At 41.9% G+C, this 22862-nt stretch overlaps 1 protein-coding gene across 3 annotated transcripts in view; it reads right to left on the bottom strand.

Moving 5' to 3' along the window:
• The window catches only part of Efcab14 (EF-hand calcium binding domain 14), a 38807-nt gene that overhangs the window by 14278 nt on the left and 1667 nt on the right, over window positions 1-22862 (bottom strand). For all 3 annotated transcript variants that reach the window (XM_063287401.1, XM_039109592.2, NM_001106677.2), the window contains exons 2-7: window positions 21656-21804; window positions 15681-15826; window positions 8304-8402; window positions 4130-4240; window positions 2224-2310; window positions 1079-1270 (exon numbers count right to left, since the gene is read on the bottom strand). In XM_063287401.1, the coding sequence (XP_063143471.1) occupies window positions 1079-1270; window positions 2224-2310; window positions 4130-4240; window positions 8304-8402; window positions 15681-15826; window positions 21656-21804 (784 nt within the window). The remainder of the gene's footprint in view (window positions 1-1078; window positions 1271-2223; window positions 2311-4129; window positions 4241-8303; window positions 8403-15680; window positions 15827-21655; window positions 21805-22862) is intronic.

Genomic DNA, 22862 nt, shown 5'->3' with positions numbered 1-22862 from the left:
CTTGCCAAGGTTCACTGCGGCAGAGCCAGCTCAAACATTTCTTACTCTGTGCTAGGGCTCCATCTCATGAGTGGGTTAGCTCCCAGCTTTGGCTGTTCCTCGAATTTACAAGTATGATTCCCATCAAAAATGTACACGTGCCTTTGCTCTATATATAACCTTTAAAAGCGAGACCTATCACTGTTAATGAAATGATCCCCATGAATCCCAGCATGAGGTACAGATGAAGTGTGATTAAAGGCAAACACTCCATTCATGAGATCGTGAAAACCAGAAGCGCTCACTTCAGTGACTTAGTGGGTCACTCAGTTCTCTAACACAGAAAACACCTCATTAACCTTGGAAGCTGAGCTACTCTGAATTAATCTGTTTAAAATGTTTTTATTAGCATATATTAATTTATATAATGATGGGTTTCATTATATTTTATCCACGTACAGAATATATTTATCATAATCACCTCAATCCACTCCCCCATTAACCCTGTGTTCCTCCCACTCCTGCTAATCTCCTTCTTCCCAACTGATTCCCTTTCTCCTTTCATGTTTTTTTTCTGTGTGATCTAATTGGTTGGGTTTGTTTATAGAAGCAACTTCATCTGTTTAAATGAGTTTCCTAACATTATATGCAAAGGATTTCCTCTAATATGCAGACAGAAGCAGGATGAATCTGAAAGCCAAGTTCAGGGTTAAAAAGAATGGCCCAAGATTTTTGTATCTATCACTTTCATCACTTCTAACACCTGATGAGATAAAGAAAAGAAAAGGAAATACATGCCCGTGTCCCTACCTGATGGACCACTGGCAACACTGAAAGAGACTTGTTCTGCCAATAAGCTGTAGTGAGTTGATGTGTTTGAATTGACCCTTGATATCACCCCTTTCAAACACACACTCTAAATCCTGTGCTACTCACTTCAGAGCTGTTCTATGGATTAAAGCAGATGTAAGTTAAGGACAAATCAAATGTGCAGTCTCTCAAGTGTGGCACACTACTGTTCAGATGATGGGGAGGATCATCTATGCACAGACAACACACACCAACACAGAACATGTCACAGCAGATGTGAAAAGCTTACCATGCTGGAGCTCACGTTTGTTCTCTGTTCTGCTTTGCTCAGTGCAACCACATCACTTTCTATCAGGTCGAGTCTCTGTGTCAGGTTACTGAGGGTCTCGCTCATCCCCTTGAGTTTAAGGTCATTCTGTCTCTGGTATCCCACTACAGTACTGTTGACCTCCTCTAAGGAGTTGTGCAGGTACAGGATATCCTAGATTGGAAATAAACTGAGTTGTAGGACCCACCTGGTACTGCAATTAGACAAGCAGGACAGGAGGTGAGGTACCTCTCCTGGCTGTGACCACCATGTGTCTAGATTTGCTTTGTTCTTCCTCTCAGCTGTTCCCACTATCCCCTCTCTTGGGCTGTCTGGTTTCAGCTAGACAGGAGGGTGAAGACGAGAATTCTCTGCAAGCTCCCACTCTGGGCCTTCAAAGTGGTGAGTTTGGGAATTATTTTCCCAACATTTACTCACTTGCTGGTAGGCTATTAACTGAAGTCCCATTAGCCTAATTGGTCAGAACAAAACTACGGTAGGAACAAAACCAATTACTGAATTGGCCATTAACAAAAGCAGAGCAAGTAGTGCATTATTTAGTACAGGACTCAATTCTGTTTACTGACATCTGTAGTACTGATTACTACTTAAAGGGGAATGATGACTATAGGCTTTAAAAGACATTAAACTTAGGGCAGAAATCCTTAGAGATTTCCTTTACTCTCTTTAATGACCATCTGACATTCTGAGCCCAGTATCCCTCCTGTCCCTCTCTTCTGCCTTTTGTCTTCAGGCTTTAGAAAACACTAAGTTTCAAGAATATGTTTCTCAACAGTCTCAGAGATCTCTGTGGCTGGAAGCTGCTGTCTTCCTAGATTCTGCACCCGTCCCTCCCTTGCCCTGGTTGCTATTTGTCATAGTTTCAGGATAGTCTGGTCGTTTTATAGCTTTTAAGATGTGAAAAGGAATTTACTCCATTGGTTGACACAGGGGAGGAAGCAGCCTATTCAGAAGAGAGAATCCCCAGTGCTAGCACGTATCCCTTGCTGCTCAGCTCTCAGGCAGGGGCTGATGTGTGAGGCCCCCGCTGAGGTGCCTGCTGGAGCACTGAGTGCGAAGCCCACAGTCCTCAGCCTGTCTACACCACAGCCCCAAGCAAAAGGTACCTGTTTTGCACTTTCACTGTGGGTTCTGTTGTCAAGTTCTGATGGAGGCGGAGGCGATGGCATGATTTGGTTGCTTCCATTGGTCTCCTTTAAGAAATGTTAACACAAATCAAATTAGTATACAGGCAACAGTCAATTAACTACTAGGTTACTCACTGTCTTGGATGGTCCTGGAACACACCTGTCTTCCCAGGATGTAGCTACAGATTATTCTACAGTAGTTCTCCCAAACTTATAGTTTGATCCATCTGAAAGGTGTCAAAGGTATCATGGACTTTTGATAGTACCCGGCCTGAAGCAGAGGCTGGATAGCAGCAGCCAGAATAGCCAGGAATTAGAGCTTCTCCTAGTATATTTTTCAGTTTCTTAATGGAATGAACTTCTCAGAAGCTCCTCTCTCTCTTTCATTATCTATCCTGCAGGGAAACTGCATAATCTAATCTAATTCACAGACAGTGAATGCACATACAATGGGGTTTCCCTTACAGGTATGCTGATATCTACACTGGAGGGTTACTCTTCTCTTCCCTTTGCTCCCCACTGCTCTAGTCTCTGTAGAGACCCAAGTATATCACATTTTGATCCTTTACTGGGAAGAGCTGCATCACTGATTCCCTTGAGCCCACAACCATAGGTTAGTACAGTGTGCTAGTAGGAAGAATTATATTAGTAGATACTGACTCAATTACAACACTATAATTGGCAAAACAGTTCTCCTTAAAACCTGAAATCCTAGACATTTATCAACCTTGCTTTCATATAAATTGAAGGTAAGATAAAAAAGAAAAAGGTGTAACATCCAATGGTCCTAGGAAGCAGAAAACATTCAGTTAGGAGACAGTATTTTAGGAAATGGCTCATCATTTGAGATCATGCCCAAGACAGAGGAGTGCTAAGTTGGAAGGTCTGTGTTGTTATGAGTTACAGTGGTCTGTAATGGCAGATGGAGTCAGGAGCGAGGTGTCTGGATGCCTACACTGAAACTTTTGGGTTAGCCCCTTTGGTGTAACAACAGTGCCTTGCTAACAGCGAGCACTGGTTCTGAAGACATGAACACCTTTTCTGGAACTCAGAAAATGCAGTTCAACTTTCTTGGTACAAACTGCCAAGTTTACAGTGTGAAGTCAACTAGTTTCTCCATCAGGACAGCACAGGCTGTGCCCCTTTTCCTTACCTTCATAAATCCTTCAGGGAGCTGTTATAAGGAGGTTTTAGCCTGGATGACTGTGGGGCTACATGAGGAGACTGAGGTGGCTGGAAATGGCAAGTCTTTGCTTCTACTAAAGCTATTTGTTGTTATACAAGTCATCCTCAAATTTTGGGGTTGAAAAAAGAAAAATGTCTTACTTCTCCCTATTCTGTGGGTTCCCTGAGCTCATCTCAGGGGCTGGTGCAGGATGGATTCCATGTGGTCTAGGTCATATATATGGCTGCATTCCAGTGACTCCTGGAGGGAGCTGGACCACCTAAGATGACCATTCTTCCTCTAGATGCTCTAGATGGACTCTCGGCACCAGGGTGTAAAGCGCTGCTCACATCCCCGGTGCTCAGAGAGTGAGAAATAACAACTTCCTGGAGTGGCTCGCTTTGCAGCGATAAGTGAGACAGTTTTCAATGTCCATCTCCTCCTTCCAGAGACCTTTCTGATCCTCTGATCCTTCTGCCCCACCTTTGGAAAATGTACTGTGAGTATCTCCTCCAATACCATGTTTACAAAAGACCTTGCTTTTAATCTCATCTACCTTAACTGTTTGACTTACGGACTGCAGACCAATGAGTCCACACTACTTTTTTTTAAAGTAGGTAAAGTAGCGTCTGCTCAGCGCAGTGGGAAATTAGTATCATGACGGTCACAGGAAAGGGTGACCAGAGCACGCTGTCTTCCCATAGTGTTTACAGGTCTTACCACACTGCCCTGCAGTAACTCCAAGGTGGCCTTGTGTTCATCCACGGTCTTCTGTATTGCCTCTACAGCAAGGCTGACACTGTTCAACGTATTGCCAATGGAAGCGACACTCTGCATAGAAACAATGTAGGAATATGAGTCCACTGAAGAGCTTTATTAAGCATAACTGACGTGCAGTCTATGCACATACTCAGATGTATAAGAAGCCCGTGAAACCATTCCCATAACAGAAGCAACAGGCACTGCTTCCCACCCCCAGTTCCTTCATGCCTCTCTGTAATTCCCCCTTCCGACCCAGGGCAACCATTTACTCATTTTCTGTCTCTATATGTCAGTCTGCACTTCCTAGAGCTTTGCATACAGGGAACAATGAGCATATATTTTCTACGATGGCTTAGTATGTCTTCCTTTACCAAGTACAACTGAGATTCATTTATGTCTAAGCTGGTTGGCATGTTACATACGATCGGCATGGTGTCACCAACTGCTTACTCAATGGCCAGGAGACATTTAGGCTACTTTTTTTTTTTTCAAAGAGTTACATAAATTTATTATCTTTTTTTTCTTTTCTCTTTTCTTTTTTTTTTTTTTTTTTTATTAACTTGAGTATTTCTTATTTACATTTCGAATGTTATTCCCTTTCCCGGTTTCCGGGCAAACGTCCCCCTAGTCTCTCCCCCTCCCCTTCTTTATGGGTGTTCCCCTCCCCACCCTCCCCCCATTGCCGCCCTCCCCCCAAAATCACGTTCACTGGGGGTTCAGTCTTAGCAGGACCAAGGGCTTCCCCGTCCACTGGTGCTCTTACTAGGATATTCATTGCTACCTATGAGGTCAGAGTCCAGGGTCAGTCCATGTATAGTCTTTAGGTAGTGGCTTAGTCCCTGGTAGGCTACTTTCAGTATTTGACACTGAACGCATAGAGCTGCTATAAGCATTCACGAGGTAGTCTTCATGTGGACTTGTGCCCTCACCTGCCTTCAGTTTCTCATCACCACAATACATGGAGGAAAGGCTGATCACATGGCAGACCTACACCTAACTTATTAAAGGACTTCCATGTGACCGTCTAAAATGGCTGTGCCGTCTTACAGCCCCGCTCATATTACTCTGTAGATTCAAAACACACGAGCTGTCAACTTAAAAATTTTGCCCATTTTAATGACAGTATAGTGGCATGCTGTGATTTTAATTTACACTAAAACAGTAACTGAATATAAATAAATATTTTAATTATTTCAACTATATTTAAACTATAAATTCCATGTAACTTATACTGAAGCAATTAACAAAAACCATAAACATTCATTCTTTATATGAACATTTTCCCATATATAAATATAAGTTAAGCTATTTTCTCAAATAAGGGAAACAACAATCTTTCTAAATAAAAGATATTTTCCTAAAAAATATTTATAACAGTCAAATACTAAATAAAATAAAATAAAACAAAAGAAAAGAAAAGATAATAAAGTCTGGAACTCATGGATAATATACCCACCCTTAAGTTACGTGTATTAAAACTCTGCAGGCAAACAGATGGCCGGAGCTAATGCTGTTGACTGTTAACAGTCAGGAATATTAAGTGAATTCTTTTGAGCAAAATTGGGCAGGTGTAATTTTTGGCTCTAGGAAATCCAGCTGGCAGTAGAATTCTGTGGGCAGTGAGTGTAGACAGGTAAGGGTGGCTGCTTATTTTGCTCTTATTAGTTCTAAAGAACCGAAGTATACAGAGGGCATGACTCAGAAGTCATCTTTTAAAAATTAAGAAATTAGGCATGAGTATATGTTGTGGGTATGTGCATGTGAATGCAAGTGCCTGTGGAGGCCAGAAGAGGTCACTGCACCCCTGGAGTTAGAGTCACAGGAACCAAACGGTAGTCCCTGGCAAGAGCAGTATGTGTGCTCTTAACCAATAACCCATCTCTTCAGTCTCCATTAGTTACTTAAAAAAAAAAAAATCCAAAAGAATGTTATTATTTGGTGGGTTTTATATCTTTATATATGACAATTCATATCGAAACATTAGTATTTTTTTTTTTTTAAGATTTATTTATTTATTATATTTAAGTACACTGTAGCTGTCTTCAGACACACCAGAAGAGGGCATCAGATCTCATTACAGATGGTTGTGAGCCACCATGTGGTTGCTGGGATTTGAACTCAGGACCTTTGGAAGAGCAGTCAGTGCTCTTAACCACTGAGCCATCTCTCCAGCCCGAAACATTAGTATTTTTAACCAAAGTTATTTTATTGTTTTGAGGCTTGCCATATTCTCAAGGATGATTTTGAATTTCTGCTCTTCCTGCCTCTACCTTCCATGTACTGGGATTGTAGGCCTACATCGCCACAACTGGTTTTATGTGCTGCTGGGAATCTAACCTAGGGCTCTGTGCATGTTAGGTAAGCACTCCACCAACAGAACTGCGCCCCCAGCCTCCAGTGCAAGTTTCTAAAATTATACTGAAACAAGAACTTAAAGAGAACAGGAGATGACAACACTTTCAATATTTAAAAAATTACATGACATAAATGAAAGCTAGTTAAATTTTGGAGCTGAATTACCATTTCAAAAGCACATCATATTTGCAATAAAAGCAGTGCCAGCAGGATGGCAGAGATAACATTTGGGGTAGTCTCCAAGCTACTACGCTATGTAAGCCCTGTTGTTGCAAAAAGCCACAGGCACTCAAAGACACCTACTGTTTGAGAATCCTCACTGGCTGGCTGGCTGGCTAAGCCTGTCAGGACACAGGAAGATAGTGAGCCCTTGTTTAGGGTTGTTTTTAGGAAAGCAGCTGACAGCTCATGTAAATCCTGGAATAAAAGTCTGAAACTAGTATTTCTACCCACTGCAAAGTGCCTGGTACACACTGGAGAAAGCTCCACGAGTGTTTACTGAGTAAAAGAGAACAAGAACAAGCCAGTTTCCTTTTTTAATGCAAGGCTGCCAAGGTTTGCCTCTGTAAAGCTAGAGAGGCCTGACTTTTCCTGCTTGATTCTTGGGAGCAATGGCAAGAATCTGCCTCTTTAAACTTGCCTCGACCTTTCTAATGTAGACTCTGAGAGCAGATGACCGTACTGAACAGGCAGCAAATTCCCTGGACTAAGCACACAATGTTATGGCTGCAAAACACCAAGCTTTATTTTTGTTTGTGGTTTAGAAATTTCTCACTTTGTATAATAATTTAGACATTTATGGACAGAGCCTGGCATATAATTGAATCAAACATCACAAGCTAACTTTTAAAAGCCATGAATCTTAGATTTAAAATTCACTGTGCAGGGGGCTCTTATTCCTAAAAACCTTTCTTTTATTTCCCGTTGTGAGGATGATGGTTCTGTGTTCAGTGAGAAGCCTTGTTCCCCTCACCCTCTTTTCGCTCCCTGTCCAGCTCTAGGCATTCTTTGTACTCATCCTTTCAGCTGGTACTTGTCTGCTACATCTACCGGGGATCACATAAACAGAAACTCTGAACTGCTCTTTGCACAGAGCCCTGGAGTCTATGGTGCACACAAACATCTTTAGAAAATAATACCAAATTTTTTTCGATTTATACTCCAGAGTGTTTAAAAGTACCCTTGTCACAACCTTCTCCCTAATTTTTAACTTCAGCATTCATCTTAGATCATCTTTTTTAAAAAGATTTCATTTATTTATTATATATGAGTACACTGTAGCTGTCTTCAGACACACCAGAAGAGGGCATCAGGTCCCATTATACATGGTTGTGAGCCACCATGTGGTTGCTGGGAATTGAACTCAGGACCTCTGGAAGAGCAGTCAGTGCTCTAAACTACTGAGCCATCTCTCCAGCCCATCTTAGATCATCTTTAAGGAACGGAACAAAACAAACAACTTAACTCCTTTCCAATCATGGAAAAGCAGGGTCCAGTCCGGGCTCATGAAGTGGAACAACAAACTGAAATGTAAACCATCACCTGCTAACACAGTGGTCCCAGAAGAGCAATTCTGAAACCTAGACAGATAAATGAAACACTGTCTGAACCATAAAGTAACCTGTTGAAACGAAGGGCCTAACTACCAGAGTCTGTCCTCCACATAACACTGTTCTTTAGGAGCAGGTGATTTCAAACGCCGGGTTTGCAAAGGGAACGCTCAAGGTGCCAGAATTCCAGCACCAGGGTGATCTTAGGGCACAAACGCAGCACTTACCTTCTGAAGTCCCTCTACAGTGCTAGGCAGGCTAAGTAAGTCTGCGGCTGACTTGACATTGGCTTTTAGGTGGTTTACTGCAGAACTCAACAGAGAAATCTGAAAAAGATTAATAATCAATGAACACAGAATTTGTAGAGTATATGATTCCTTCACAAACTCTACAGTTCACAGTGTCGGGTACCTGTCAGCTCACAAGAGTAGAGGAAATGTGAGAGGAGCTAAGATACAGTAGGAAGCAGCAACAAGCCCCCATTTCCCTGCCCAATTTGTACTGGTGCCGAAGAGGCAGAGCCTTGTGTCATTCTTTACCTTGGGCCTAGCTGTGCACAGTGCAAAACCCTTCAATCACTCAAAAGATGTAGTGACTACCACACCATCCTTCAACAGTTGAACAGGAAAAGACTGATGACCAAGGGCCACTTCAAAACTTCACTTTGGTAAAATAGAACACCTCAGTTATTTAACTGAACTTTTGTTCCTGTCCAAGTGGGAACGTACATTATACAGTAAAAGCCCATCATCACAAAATATAGTCCTCAGGAATGGTATCCTGACAACTTGAACAGCACTTTCAGCTACTCGGGGACTTGGTTTTGGTTTAATAATGTGATTAATATTTCAAACTCAATAGCTCAACCACAGCATTACTCTGTACCCTGAAGGAGTTCAATAAATACCCACTGACTCACTGAAGAAGGCAATGAATGTATTAAAACAGAAACTGAATAAAAATAAAATGTGGCTTCCTTTCTGCTACTTAGGGGTAGGCTTCTAAGTAGCTGGATTCCTGTCTTCAATGGGGACTGGGGGAACCTGAGTAACACGCCATTTCAGGCTTCAAGTTCACATTCCAACAAATCTTGAAGTATGATTCAAAACACTCTTCAAAGAGTCTGGGTACCAGACTGCTTTCTTAGTCTACATTTTAGGACGAGAACAAAGGCCTGACCAGTAGTTGTAATGAGTGGCCTCCACCAGACATCCGACTTTCTGGGCACTTGCTGCAGGTCAAGCTGTGGCAGGCATGAGAGGATGAGACACAGCAGAATCGTGGCATTTGTCATTTTCTCTGTGCACCTTAGCAGCAGCCCTAGGGAGTTAGCCTTAACTCTGCTAAGCTGCTTCACAGTGTGTGGCACACAGAAAGTGTGAGATAATGAAGGTTTGTTGTTTTAAGCCACTAAGTTTGGAGATTAATTGTAACCCAGCAACAGATGAATCACATGTTACAAGAATTAAAGGACACATGTGACGCAGCTCTTGGCACATCACTGAGTACAGTGATTAACCAGTGGCAGTTCTTTAGGAGTGAGATTTAGTGCGCACTTACACAAGCCATCCTCCGTAAGTATTCTCCAAGACACAGACCACTCACCAGTGTTCTAACTCTATCCAGTGAAAACAAAAAGGTGAGACTCAGCCCACACTGGAAATACTTTTAGAAAGCTTGTTTCCGCAGCAATTGTATCAGGGAGGCTGTGGGTTTTTTTCCATTCCTTTAAGAAGCTATGGATAACACTGAGGCTTCAAAGAACACAAGGAAACAGGCATTCTCATGTATTGCTCATAGGGATTTAACTGGAAAAGGACTGTTCTGAAAGAATAGCCCTCGAATGTTTATATTCTTTGTTCAGCAACTTCATTTACAGAAACCTATCTTGAAGATTACTTGTTCACAGGCACAAAGAAATATGCACAACGGGTCTTTCTTATTTGTACCAGCAAAACACTAGAATAATCTAAATGCTTATCACTAGGTATAATCAGTAGATATAATCAGTAAACACAGGACGTTGTAGTATGCCACATACTGGATGTCTCCATTATTTACATACGCACTCGTGTAATCCATAAGCTGATGATATTAAAAGCTATTAGAGCTTTATACTACATAGGCAGTGTAGAGCATATCACTGACATGAGACAACTATGTGTGAACATGAAGGGAAGGGACAGCTCCTGGGTATGTCTTACGATTATTCTACATGCCCTATTATGTGACACGATACACACGTGAATACACTCCTTTCATTGACAATTGGCAGATGGATCCTAAAGGGATAATAACACACTGTGCTCCGAGTGATTTAGGTAGAAACCATTCTGTCAGGTACTCCGATATCTTGAGGCTATGGCAGAGCTAGTCAGAATTATCTTAGGAACATTATGGTCTCAGAGAAGGCCGGTGTGGCTGCTGGAAGCTGCCATTTCACTTAAAACTAGAGAAGTAATAAAAGCCAACTCAGGAGGAGCAGGCTAGGCCTTCTCTCTGCGTCACAAACACTTTAGGTCTGGACTCTAGACTCTAGCGTGTCAGCTGGATCGCAGACTGGTCCCAGCTCAGTTATACACCCCTATATCACCAAGACAGGCCACCCTCCAGACCTCCCCTCTTCAGCAGAGCCACACTGTGGGAAACTACAGTAAACATACATATACAGTTGGACTGGAGAGAAGGGGTTTTCTCCCATGATCTCTGGTCTCAACAGAGATTCTAGAATGCGAGACTGGATTCAAGCATTACAACAGAACTTATCAACAAATGTCACATTTTACAATCTGAAGACAATAAAAACCGAGTAACCACTAAGGAAAAAAATCACATTTAGCCAAAAGATGAGTTATAACTTCTATGCATACTCTATGATTTTTTTAATCAACAAAAGTAGAAAAAGCCACTGTAGACTATTTGCTTAATATAAAATTTTATACATCAAAAGCAGAAATGCTATTTTTTCTTCAGGGTTAAATTTAATGTTCTTTAAATAGTGAGGAAAAAGTTACACAAACAGAATTACAAATGATGAATTATTGAGTAGGGTTTTTCTACACAGTCCTGACTGTCCTGGAACTCGCTATGTAAGCTAGGCTGGCCTTACACTCAAGAGGTTCTCCTGCCTCTAGCTCCAAAGTGCTGGAATTAAAGGTGCACCTGGCCCTACTTACGCCTACAAATATGGAAGGCAAACAGGCTCCCAAGACTTAAATGCTTCAATGCTAGATTGATACACAGCTGTCAATTGGGTAAGCTCCTTTACCTCTGAGCCTCAATTTTCTTTTTCTTTCTTTTTCTTTTTGTTTGTTTTGTCTGTCTGCTTTGTTTTTCAAGACAGGGTTTCTCTGTGCAGCCTTTGCTGTCCTGGAACTCAATCTGTAGATCAGGCTAGCCTTGAACTCATGGAGATCTGCCTGCCTCTCCCTTCCAAGCGCTGGGATCAAAGGCATGCCCCACCCCCCAACCCCCAAGAGGCAAATCTCAATTTTCTTTTTTTTTTTTTTTTTTTTTTTTCGGAGCTGAGGACCGAACCCAGGGCCTTGTGCTTGCTAGGCAAGCACTCTACCACTGAGCTAAATCCCCAACCCTAAATCTCAATTTTCTTATCTGCACTGGGTGTACCACTCACTACTTCATGTGACTTAAGGACACAGAAAGGAGGTCATATATGCAGTACAGCTAACAGAGTGGCGTGCACAAGGAAACATTTAATGTAAGCAGTTATCACTACTACCCAGGTTTTTCTAACCAGCTTGAGTGAGTACAGTGTACTTGCTCCTGATGCAATTAGATGCACATGCAAATGACCGTCATACAGGTGCTCAGAAGGAACTACAGAAGGGCACCAAAGGTCCTTGATAACAGTGCTTGTTGATTTACTTTATCTTTGGCTTCTTTCTGGGCCCAAGGAGGGCTATAAGGAAGGACTAAAATTTCCTTGATCCAAAGTCTTTTCACTTACCTTTTGTTTTACAAAGGTAGTCCATTCTTGTCATTAGGTAGTTATCTACTGAAAAGCTAGCAAATGCTGGACTAATGAATGCTAAACACTGTTCCTAGGGGTAGGAGCTAGGTTCCTGTGAGCTCTTTGTCACATATTCAGTAACTCATCAATTTAATATATAACCTTGTTTTACACGTGTTCCTGTGTAAACATCATATTTTACAACACTGCTGACTAGGACTGAACTCACAGCCAGCAGCACTGAAAGTGATGACTGAAGGAAGCCCCCAGTAATGAAATCACCAACACAGAGGACAAAAATGTGAAAAGGGACATAAAATACACCCTAGAAACCCACTTGTTTACAGTATGAGAAGAGAACAAGAAGGCAGGGTGCTCCAGCTTTCAGTGTCTGTAGTGTGACTCAAAAGCTATTGTTGCTGTGCACGCATCAGTGGATGATTGAAAAGCTTCATGCTTACACATTCCGAGGTTACAAATAGGTTTTAGCAAGTAGATGAGATTATGAGGATCAGCTGCACTGTCCTGTGGAGAGTAACCTTCTCTCTTTCTCCAGGGTCCACCTGGTCCACTTCCCCTTCAGACTTAGCACATTTCTGGGAAAGCTGATCCCAGTCTGGGTTGGATCGTCACTGAAGTATGCTGTCAGCATTTGAGCCGTAGGGACCTGCCTCATGTCAAGCTGCCTACTTTCCTATTTTCTGTCTATCCATAAGATCACTGCGGTAAGGAACTGCATCTTTTTGGCTCTAATTACTGTACTCTGATGTTGGTGCTTCCCTAAAAGCTTCATGTTCGAAATCTCCGGTGTGGTGGCAGTAAGGTGGGGTCCTTCAGGCAGGCTAAGAGAGGAGTCTACTTTAATGAACAGCCCAGTGAAGCCGTTTCACCCCTTGTGCTAATGAAGCTACACCAAGAAGGGACCATGTATGAGGCAGACAATGAGACCAAATCTGATGGCATCTTGATCCTGAAGTCTTGGGCCTCCGGAGCTGCAAGTGATAAAGTCCATTCTTGACAAGCTACCTCATCTAAGGCTTTCTGTTAGAGCAGTCTGAATGGACGGAGGCTCAATCAAAGGCTTCGGCTCCATAAAAACAGCTTGGTAAACATTTGTCTCTACAGAAGGGGGTGTCTTATAGCGGTCAGGAGGGAATAGGCATAGTACCAGAGGTTTCATGAATAAAACAAAGTGCAAATGAAGATTCGAGTACCACCTTAAAGATTTAAGGAAAAGTTGGATTTTATCTTTCTCAACCAGATGGCCCTTTTCCCAGCCTGAATTAACTTCAGCTTACTTGGCAGTAGGAAGAGTTCTTGGTAAGTGACAGAATACATTTTCTTGTGGGTTAATTATCTTTCAGTTGTTTAAAATTGCTATTAGAATCACCAGAATTGACAATTACTACTAGCCACAGAAGCATAATCAAGCATTGTTTTTACCTTTATTTCTATTTTGGCTCATTTTGGCTGCTGACTTGAATAGGGCTGTAGATGTGCAGCACTAACTTTGGAGAACTACCAAGCTCCCTTCGGAAGACGCTTAGCTCTACTTCACCGCCATCCATCCTTCTGGGTCTCTGACAGCCGAGGACTCCTCTGCATTAGGCTGGCTTTAATAAATCAATCTCGCATCTCACAAAGTTTGGTGCTACTAATCTACAAAGAGTTTTAGTCTAAACTCTTCCAGGTTCATATACAAAGTCCTAGGACGTCTTACAGCACACAAGTGCCAGTTTTCTCTTTGAGTGGTCTTAGAATGCCAATGTGTAAGAAGGAGATGGAGACAGACAGTTGATGTTTGTCTTTCCATGCAAAGCAACCTTATCCTTGTCTGAGAATGGTTGACCCTGCTCTGCCAAGTGGGATCCACAGACTCCCAAGGAGGAACGTTCCTTCCTCCAGAGCTGTGCTACTCCCACCTGATGTCATCTCTGTGCACTCTGCTCCTCTGCTGTGGAAGTTGGGCCACAGTTGATTCTATTCTTTGTGCATAAAAGAAATGAACAGAGCCAGGTGTGGTGGCTCCCATCATCTTAGCGTTCGGGCCAGCATGGATTACATAATGAAACTGTCTCAAAATCAAAACCAAAATAAAATGAAGCCCCCAAAGGAAAGTAGGAATGTCATAAGGCACTGAACATTCCGAGTGAGCCACTACTTTCATAAAATGTCATTTTAGCTACTTATGGTGTCTTAGTCCACTCCCTACAGCCACAGCTAAATACCACAGAGTGGGTGACTTATAAATAGGCTTATTTAGCTCATTTGAGAACACGCGGCTGCGTCTAATGAGGAGGTTTATGCCTTACATAGTGCAGGCTATCACATGCATGTGATAAGAACACACGTGTGTGTCAGAGGGCTTCTCTTTCTCTTCTGGAACCATTTTGGAGTAAATGCTAATTACCCAAGAAAGGCTGCACTTCCATATACACTTGACACATGAACTGGGGGACACATTCACACCACTGCACATTGTTACACATACTTATTGGGAAATGCAGGCATTTTTACTGTGGGTTCCAGGCAGATGACATTTTATTTTCCTAGACCACTGAATTTCAGCCTTAAATACTGAACTATCCTATTCCCAAAATGTGGCTGAAAGGTATAACTTTATAAATATTTACAAGCCTGTTCTTCCAACAGTGTTCCCTCTTACTGACTCATTCTAGACTCCATCCTGAAGAGAATGTTCTCTTAATCCCAATAAAGATGACAACCTAATTAAGCATTTTGCATGTGTATTTATTTGGTACTTGAGTTTTCTTTTCACTGACCATATCTTTCCTAACTAAACTGAAAACAACAACAAAAAGCCAAACTAAAACAGCAGCAGCAACAACAAAGATCAATCCAGAATGCAAGCCTGACAATGGGCTTTGGATCCCATAGTAACTACAACTCTCTACATGTGTGAGAACCTTGTAAAAATCCTTAGAATGAACACAGTTGCTCTGGTAGATTCCTTCTTTTGGAAGCAATGCCTAGTGAGCTCCGGACAACTCTGAGGCTGAATGGGTTCCCCTAGAGTTGCTTGTCTGGCCAGAGTCAGATACTCCTCACCTGCCCTAAGCCATTCTCCCCGACCATTCATCCACAGCACTATATCCAGTGCTAACCCTCTGAGTCTGGAAGCACTCATAAACAAAACAAACTCATCTAATGACAATAGGTTACAGCCTTGCCTCGGGCATCTACCTTCCTTCCCCCCCCCCCCCCCCCCAGCTGGGGACCGAACCCAGGGCCTTATGCTTGCTAGGCAAGCGCTCTACCACTGAGCTAAATCCCCAACCCCATGGCATACCTTCTTATTGGATACCTATACTATTCTGTAGAAAAAGAAGACTCAGTTACTCATAACTCCCTTTATAATGTTCTACCCTGTGGAACTCTTCATGTGCAGAAAGGGTTAAAATTTTAGATACTTGGTAAATGCATTACACTCTAGGCAAATAGTAGGTGTTTTGTTTTGTTCTGTTTTGGCTATTTTACTATTTTAACATGTGATCACTGTAAATTCCAACTTAAAAAGACAAAACTTGAATTTATAAATTCATACTAAATGCTCACCAACCAATATAAATTCATTTCCACAGCTTACACAGGAATAAAGTCACACTTTCACTACCTGCTTATTCATTTCTGTGATGTTGGTCCAGACTCTGCTTAAGCCCAGCTCCCCAGACTCAATCTTCTCAAGTTGCTTTTCTTTGCTGAGAAGTTCTTCATTAAGTTTGGGGATTTCCTGGAATGAGCTTTTCTGATTAGACTCCACTGAAAGCAAAATAAGAACAATTGTAAATAAAGATTATATTCCCTCTGGTCCCAAAATAGGGGGAAAAAGCAATCACAAGGTAGGAAAGAAGGGAAGAAGAGAGATTAGTGAATAATTAGTGAATTAATTTGGGACGATGATGACTTAATTCAGTTACCTAATTACACTGAGAGAGAGGAAAGTGCAGGCAGGGCAGCACTGTGATGTAAATGTGCATCTTTAACACTTTTAACCAGGCATACAGTCGGTGATGAATGAATGTCTGACCAGCTTTCAGATTAGTCAGTTAAACTTACAACGCCTATCCCACAGATGCTCAAGGTGCCGTTACAAACTACCTCTAAATGCTTATTTTCTTCTACTTTAAGTTGGCTGACTGCGAGGGGGCATTCAAATACTAATATGAGGAATAAGATTATCCCACAAAGCTTTTTCTTAACCACCTAAAGCTCAAGATGAAGCAGAAGATAAGCCTGAGGTGCAGGGGGCATCTGGACTCTGGAAACAATTCCTGCGTAGTTAAGGGACCGGAGGCCTGAGGCAGAGGCTGAGGGTGCACTCTCTTCCTCCTTTAAAAAGCAGTTTTTCCTCTTAATGGAAAATAAAATATTGATAATGGCTGCTCCTGTAGAATAAAACCTACATCATTTTTCTTCAGGTCACAGACTTCTTGATTAGTGTGTGTGTGTGTGTGTGTGTGTGTGTGTGTCCCAAAACTGGCATACAGGGTCAATATAAAATAAAATGTGAGCTCTATGACTTGGTTTTGTCCCTTTCTGTATGATCTGCACTTAGAATATCATTTTAAGCACTTCGTAAATACTTGTTACCTAAATAAACCTGGTCTTTGCTGACCTCCCAACCATACGTCTCAGTACATCACTCTCCTCTTCAATCCAACCAAGAAAATTCAGAAGGTAAAAACATCAGACAAGCCAGCACACTGAACAATAACAAGGCCTCACGAAAACTGAGGGTGGTGGCGATATCCCTTTTAGCAAGCCCACTATGGAACAATTCACAATAATGAAATTAGGTATTTTCATTTATTTTTCAAAAGTTGCTGCCATAGGGTTGCATTCTAAATAACAGACTTTTCTGAGTGCTTTTAGTGTGGCATTTGATTTACACATGCTTTGCAGAAAACATCTGTCTCAGTCAGTAAGAACATTTCATTACTCATTCTAACGAATGCAGCTCTGTGTCACTGAATTGCTTATCAAGTTTCAGCTCAGTTGTAAAGAAAAGCCCGACCCATGAATGCCTTCCATACTCAGGTGGTCAAACACCATCAGCAGGGAGGGTCTCTCTTTCCTGAAGTCTATTTGCAATAAATAGGACTTAGAAGTGGGAAAGAAGTAAGACAGAGACATAAATAACCTGACTTACAACTTACAACTATTAACTAATGCACACATGATGCTGGTGAGCCCTGAGGACACGCTGGATCCTGAGGAGTCTACCAGCCAAGAGGGGGTCATAATCACTATCTGATGTGGGCTTTTTAGGAGAGAGAAGCCAAGCTGAGGCACTTTCGTTACAGAAATGGAAGTATGGCAAACAAACAACTTACAATTACTTATTCATGTTCTTTCACCAAGGAAAGCAATTCATTTAAAATTTAATATGTTGAATCTCAAAAGAATTTACCTAGTTCTCTTTTTTTCATCTTTACAATTAGGAAATGAAAATTTCTACACTCTTTAAACACAACAAACACAATGTCAATAGTTATGTTTTGTATTCATACACTACCCCCATAATTTATAATAAATTTTGATGTAATTATCACCAAATGACACATTACTGAGCCTCTACTGTGTGCCAGCTCTCTACCTGACACCGCTGTATAGAAAAGACCCTAAAGTTCTCTGTCTAGAGGCGAAGGGAGGATTACTATAACATAACAGAGTAATGACCAAAGTGCTTTCGAGGCAAAAATACGTCTTCACGTGTCATGTGTGGGTAAGAAAATAGAGGCTCGGAAAGAATGATGTGATTGTTCTAATTTTATAGTGAGTAATATAAACAGCCAAACTGAGTGCCCACAGGACTGACACTTTTTTAAGGATGCCTAAGATGTCAGTGACACATCTTTGTACTGCAGTCACACAAAAGCATCTAACATTTTGTACAAAAATATCAAACCAATACTTTACCTGGAAAGGAGATGCCTGACAGATTAGTACTTTCCTTCTCTTCCAAGTTCTTTCCTTTTTCTCTAATGCTTCATCATTCACAGAAGTTCCAAGGCCAGGTAGCCCAGTGGTTAAGACTGCTCCTCTAGAAGTGCTCTTCCAGAAAACCTGGCTTTAGTTCCTAGCATCCTCATGCAAGCTCAAGAGTCTGTAATTATAGCTCAGGGGACCTAGTACCTCCTTCAGGCCTCCAGGGGCACTGCATATACACAGTGCACCAACACATCCAGGCAAAACACCCACACATAAAAATACAACATTACAAAAAGGGGGAGGGGGCTGAAGAAATGACTTTGTAGTAAAGAGCACTGGCTGCTCTTCCAGATGTCTCAGGTTCAATCCTCAGCACCCTCACAGCAACTCACAACAGCCTGTAACTCCAGCTCCAGAGGACCCAGTCTCCTCACACACACATACATGCAGGCAACGCATTTTTAAAAAGGGGGTTTGAAGGCCAGCTGGTCTCTGAATTCAAGGATCAAGTCACTCTTGCTGCAAAGAAAAAGCACGTCATAAGCTTTGTTTTCCATTTGAGGTCCCCAGCACTCCTGCTCTTCATTGGCTTCCCTGGAAAAATTACTGAAATGAGGAACAGGAGGCACTGATTTCTCAAAAAACATTCAAGTCAAGCAGGCAGGTGGTCTTATTTGAGCTTTTAGGTTCCACTGTTTTATTCGATAAGAAATAAAAATTAACTTACTGAGATGTGTTTGAAGTACAAGGATAGTTTTTAAAAATATGATTATTTAAACGTAGTAAAATTACTCCACTTAGTCAAGATGACTCTCCTTTCCTTTTTTTTTTTAAACCAGAACTAGGGGGCAGTCAGTCCAGAGTAATCCAGCTTGAGCAGGCCAGACTATAGTCTTCCCTCCCTCATGAAGTCCTTGCTTATCTTTGCTTGCTTTCTCTTTCTTGTGTGTGTGAGCTTCTGTATGCACGTGGTGCTGGGGATGTTTGTGTGCCGTAACATGGACACAGAGGTAAGAGTATGACTCATACGCGTGGCTCTCTCCTTCCACCACATGGACTCCAAAGACTGAACTCAGGTCATCAGGCATGGTGGTAAGAACCCTTGCCCTCTGGATGATCTCAGTGGCCACTGACATTTCTATTGTGGCAAACCAGAGCCAACCACGCAATCAGACTGACAATTCCAAACCTGCTTTACTCAGCTGGCTGACAAACACAGTTCTGACTACAGGAAAATCTTCCTCAATGACAGCAAGCTGGCCCCACAGCCCAGGTGTATGGACAGAGTAGCATCTCCTCAAATATACTATTTTTCATCTCCTCAAATATACTATTTTTAGGAACTGGCATTAACAAATGCTTAACAAGTATTTATCGACCGTTTGTCAGGCCTACTACATGTCTTACATTTTCCAAACAAAGAAATCCATGGTGAGCTCAGCTAAGGAATAAACTACATTGGTATCCTGTAAATACAGGTCCAGCATAGCTGCAGAAAGGGATCTCTAGAGGGTAGAACTGAACAATGTATGAAATATATAGACATATAATTGCTGTATGTGATCAAAACAAGGTGTGTCACAGGCCTAAGAAGCTCAACTAATTACGGAGAATTCATAGGCCAGAAAGGTATGTTCAGTGGTCACATACAGTTCAACACTGTTTCCAAATTACGATTATAATTTGCATACAAAGAAAATACAGGCTCAGAAAATATTTGCAATATTGCAAAAACAAGAACTACAGGGAGAAACCCTGCAGGTTGTCTCTTTTTTGTGCTGTACTTTGATTCAATCATATATATCAGGATGATTCTGATGAAGAATTGTGGATTTACCCAATTCCATCCCTGGACTAGGAAGTTAGAAGAAAACACAAGTAAATATTAAAAGATTTTTAAAGCACTATCCCTAGAGACACGCTCTGAGGAGCAGCTGTCCTTGTCACCTTCAAAGCTTGAATGATGGTAGGTTAAGAGAAGCTGACTGATCCTCCCGCCTCGGCAGGGTGTGATTTTCTAGGCTTAAGAGGAAAAGTGAGAGCTCAAATTTTGGTTTTGGAATTTCCCATAGTTCTGGGAAGCCTGTGGTCAGTTTCCTGGTGTGCTATTACCATTGAGGTCTGTGATTAGATTGAAACTGGTTCCTTAGCTTAGAAAATTAATTCTGGAAACTTAGAACCAAAAATTATACTGTTGTTTAAAAAGAAAATCAATTGTTAGTTAAACCTGGTTGAAACCACTATACATACATGTCTTTCAGGAAAAAAAGTAGTTTGGATGTATAGAACTAAACTTCGTAATTAGAATATATGACATTTTGTAAGTTGAGAAGTCTCTTAAAGCACAAAGCCCCATGAGACAAGTCTGACCATTGGCTCTGCTGGGTTCAAGGCCAGAACTGTTATGCTCAGTGTACCTCTTCAGCAATGTGCAACGTACTTCAAAGGATCAAGTGCTCCTTAAAACTTTTAAGATGGTGACGTTCATGGTATTTGAAGCTTTTCCTCCTTGGAATAGATGGCACAAACAAGCATCCTGTGGGAAGGAGACTACTGGCTACCTGTTGTTCTTGCTCTGTGCTCGAACACCAAAACATACACATGCACAAAACCAGCTCTTCCAGCAGCTACTAAGCTTTTTATAGCTACGGATCTGAGCTGACATGGAGTAATTTGTGGGCACTTGTAGTCATTCATGAAGCTTTTATAGGCACTGGAGCAGTAATGCAGTACAGCAGTGGCTATAAATATGGACTTGAGATAAAGGGCAAGAGGGCCAGGTGTAAATCCCAGCTCTATATACTTAACTGGTAAACAACCTCCTTAACTTTTCTAAGCTTGTCTTTTCAAACATTGATTTATTATTTGTGTATTTGTGTATTTGTGTGTGTGTGTGTGTGTGTGTGTGTGTGTGCGTGTGTGTACATGCCACAGCATGTCTGTGGAAGTCAGTCAGAGGACAACTCAGTGCTCTCCTTCTAGCACATGTGGATCTCTGAGATTGAACTCAGGTGATTAAGTTTGGCAGCAAGTGTCTATACCTGTTGAACCATCTGGCCCGCCCAGCTTCTTCTAAGAACACAAATAGTAATTCTCATCTTAACCACTGCACAGGCGCGCGCGCACACACACACACGGGAGTGGGTGAGAGCAAAAATAATGCCTATGTTAGAGGGCTGTTTGGGAACAATTTACTGGTCAATTGGCACAAGCAGACAGTTGTAAATGGTGGCTCTTAGAGTGACTGTTGTCCATTCCTATGTTCCTACACAGTGTTTCGAAAGAGGAAGTCATCTGACAGATGCTTCCACATTTTAATGGCCGGCTCAGCGAGGAAGAAGGAAACGGTGGCATTTCAACAGTCACTCTGTGACTAGGCTAGGCTGTAGGTTGAGTCTAATCAGGCTTCTGGCCTACAGTTGTTCCCCTTCACATTGAGTTGTCTGCAGTGTCGTAATTTCAGATGCTACTTGTCCGGTGGTAATAACCACTGAGTTGTTTATGGATTGAAAAACAAGTGTTACTATGGTTGAGCTGACAGTTAAGATAGTGTACAGAACAAGATGCGTAACTGCTTACCAGAATGGGCAAATTCCTATGTAATTCAGCATGGGCCCAGTTTTTCCCAAAACTTGAAAAAAACACTTGACCACTTACTTGTTCGAAATTTTTCCTTGAGGACATCCAGATCCTCCTTGAGAGCCATTTGCATCCACACCAAGCCCACGCAGGCCACAACACAGGCTGCGAGGATGACAAAGGCACAGAGGGGATAGCAGATCTTGCAGCATCGGACATAGTCTCCCCTGTCAGAAGAACACATTTGCCCTTGAGTGAGAAGGTAGCTGTGTGAACAGCTTTATTAGCAACAGTATGTTGCTATGCGATTATCTTTTCTAATGATTGACCAACGAATTTACCAAGGATCACAGGATAAGACACTTATGTCTAATAGGAGGAGGTTGAAAATTACTGCATATGACCTGTGAAAAATTCTTCTGGGTACAAAGGTTTCAAACTGCACGGGAAATGGAGTTCCCTCGGGTCACAGGAAGTGCCTGTAGGCTCTAGATCACTGCTGTCAATCCAGGAAGGTGGTCTTTGGAGCTGAACTCAGTTTGAGAAGTGTAAAAGACAAGAAGGGCCCAGTGGCCCATCTGCAATCCAAGTACCTGGGAGTCTGAGGAAGAGGGATTGCTAAATTCTATGCCAGCTTGAGCAAGTTACTAGAATCCTGTTTTACAAGATGGTGGTGGTGGATGCTTGCTTGGCGGGAGAGAGGGTGCTTGTCTACCATGAGTGAGAACCTAGCTCAATCCTTAGTAGTACTAAGATAAAAAGAAAGAACGGATGGAAAGAAGGGTAAAAATGAGTGGTTCTGTGGAATTCTACCCCTGCACTGTGTTCCCCCCCACCCCTCTAATACATGCTCACTTACTCAGGAGACCTTGTCTCATTTATTGAAATTTCACAAACTCTTGATCAAGTTTTACTGCAAACGGAATGAGAGAAACAAGATCTGCTGGTTTAAGTGGTCACCTGATATTCTTTAACTTAATGCCTTGGGAGGACAGAAATAGAAACACACTAGATTTCACACTAAACCTCACCTAGCCTTCAGTTCTAAGCTAAGGCAGCGGGGCAACTCTCAAGTCCCACACTTTGTCAGATGACCTTCGTAACACAAACCTGGAAATGCCCTTAACTAACCAAAGTCTTAACCAAACGACACAGATTCTGAACACACTAAAAGATCAACTCTTTTGGCACCCAAGCCCTCTGCCTGACCACTTGTCTCTCTCTACAACTGAGCAGACCCTTAGCTTTTAGTCTGGTCTCTGACAGGTCCAAATGTCTGAGGTTT

This window comes from Rattus norvegicus, chromosome 5, assembly GCF_036323735.1.
Source record: "Rattus norvegicus strain BN/NHsdMcwi chromosome 5, GRCr8, whole genome shotgun sequence".
In the NCBI taxonomy this organism is placed as follows: domain Eukaryota; kingdom Metazoa; phylum Chordata; class Mammalia; order Rodentia; family Muridae; genus Rattus; species Rattus norvegicus.
This window is presented reverse-complemented; position numbering and strand designations above follow the sequence as displayed.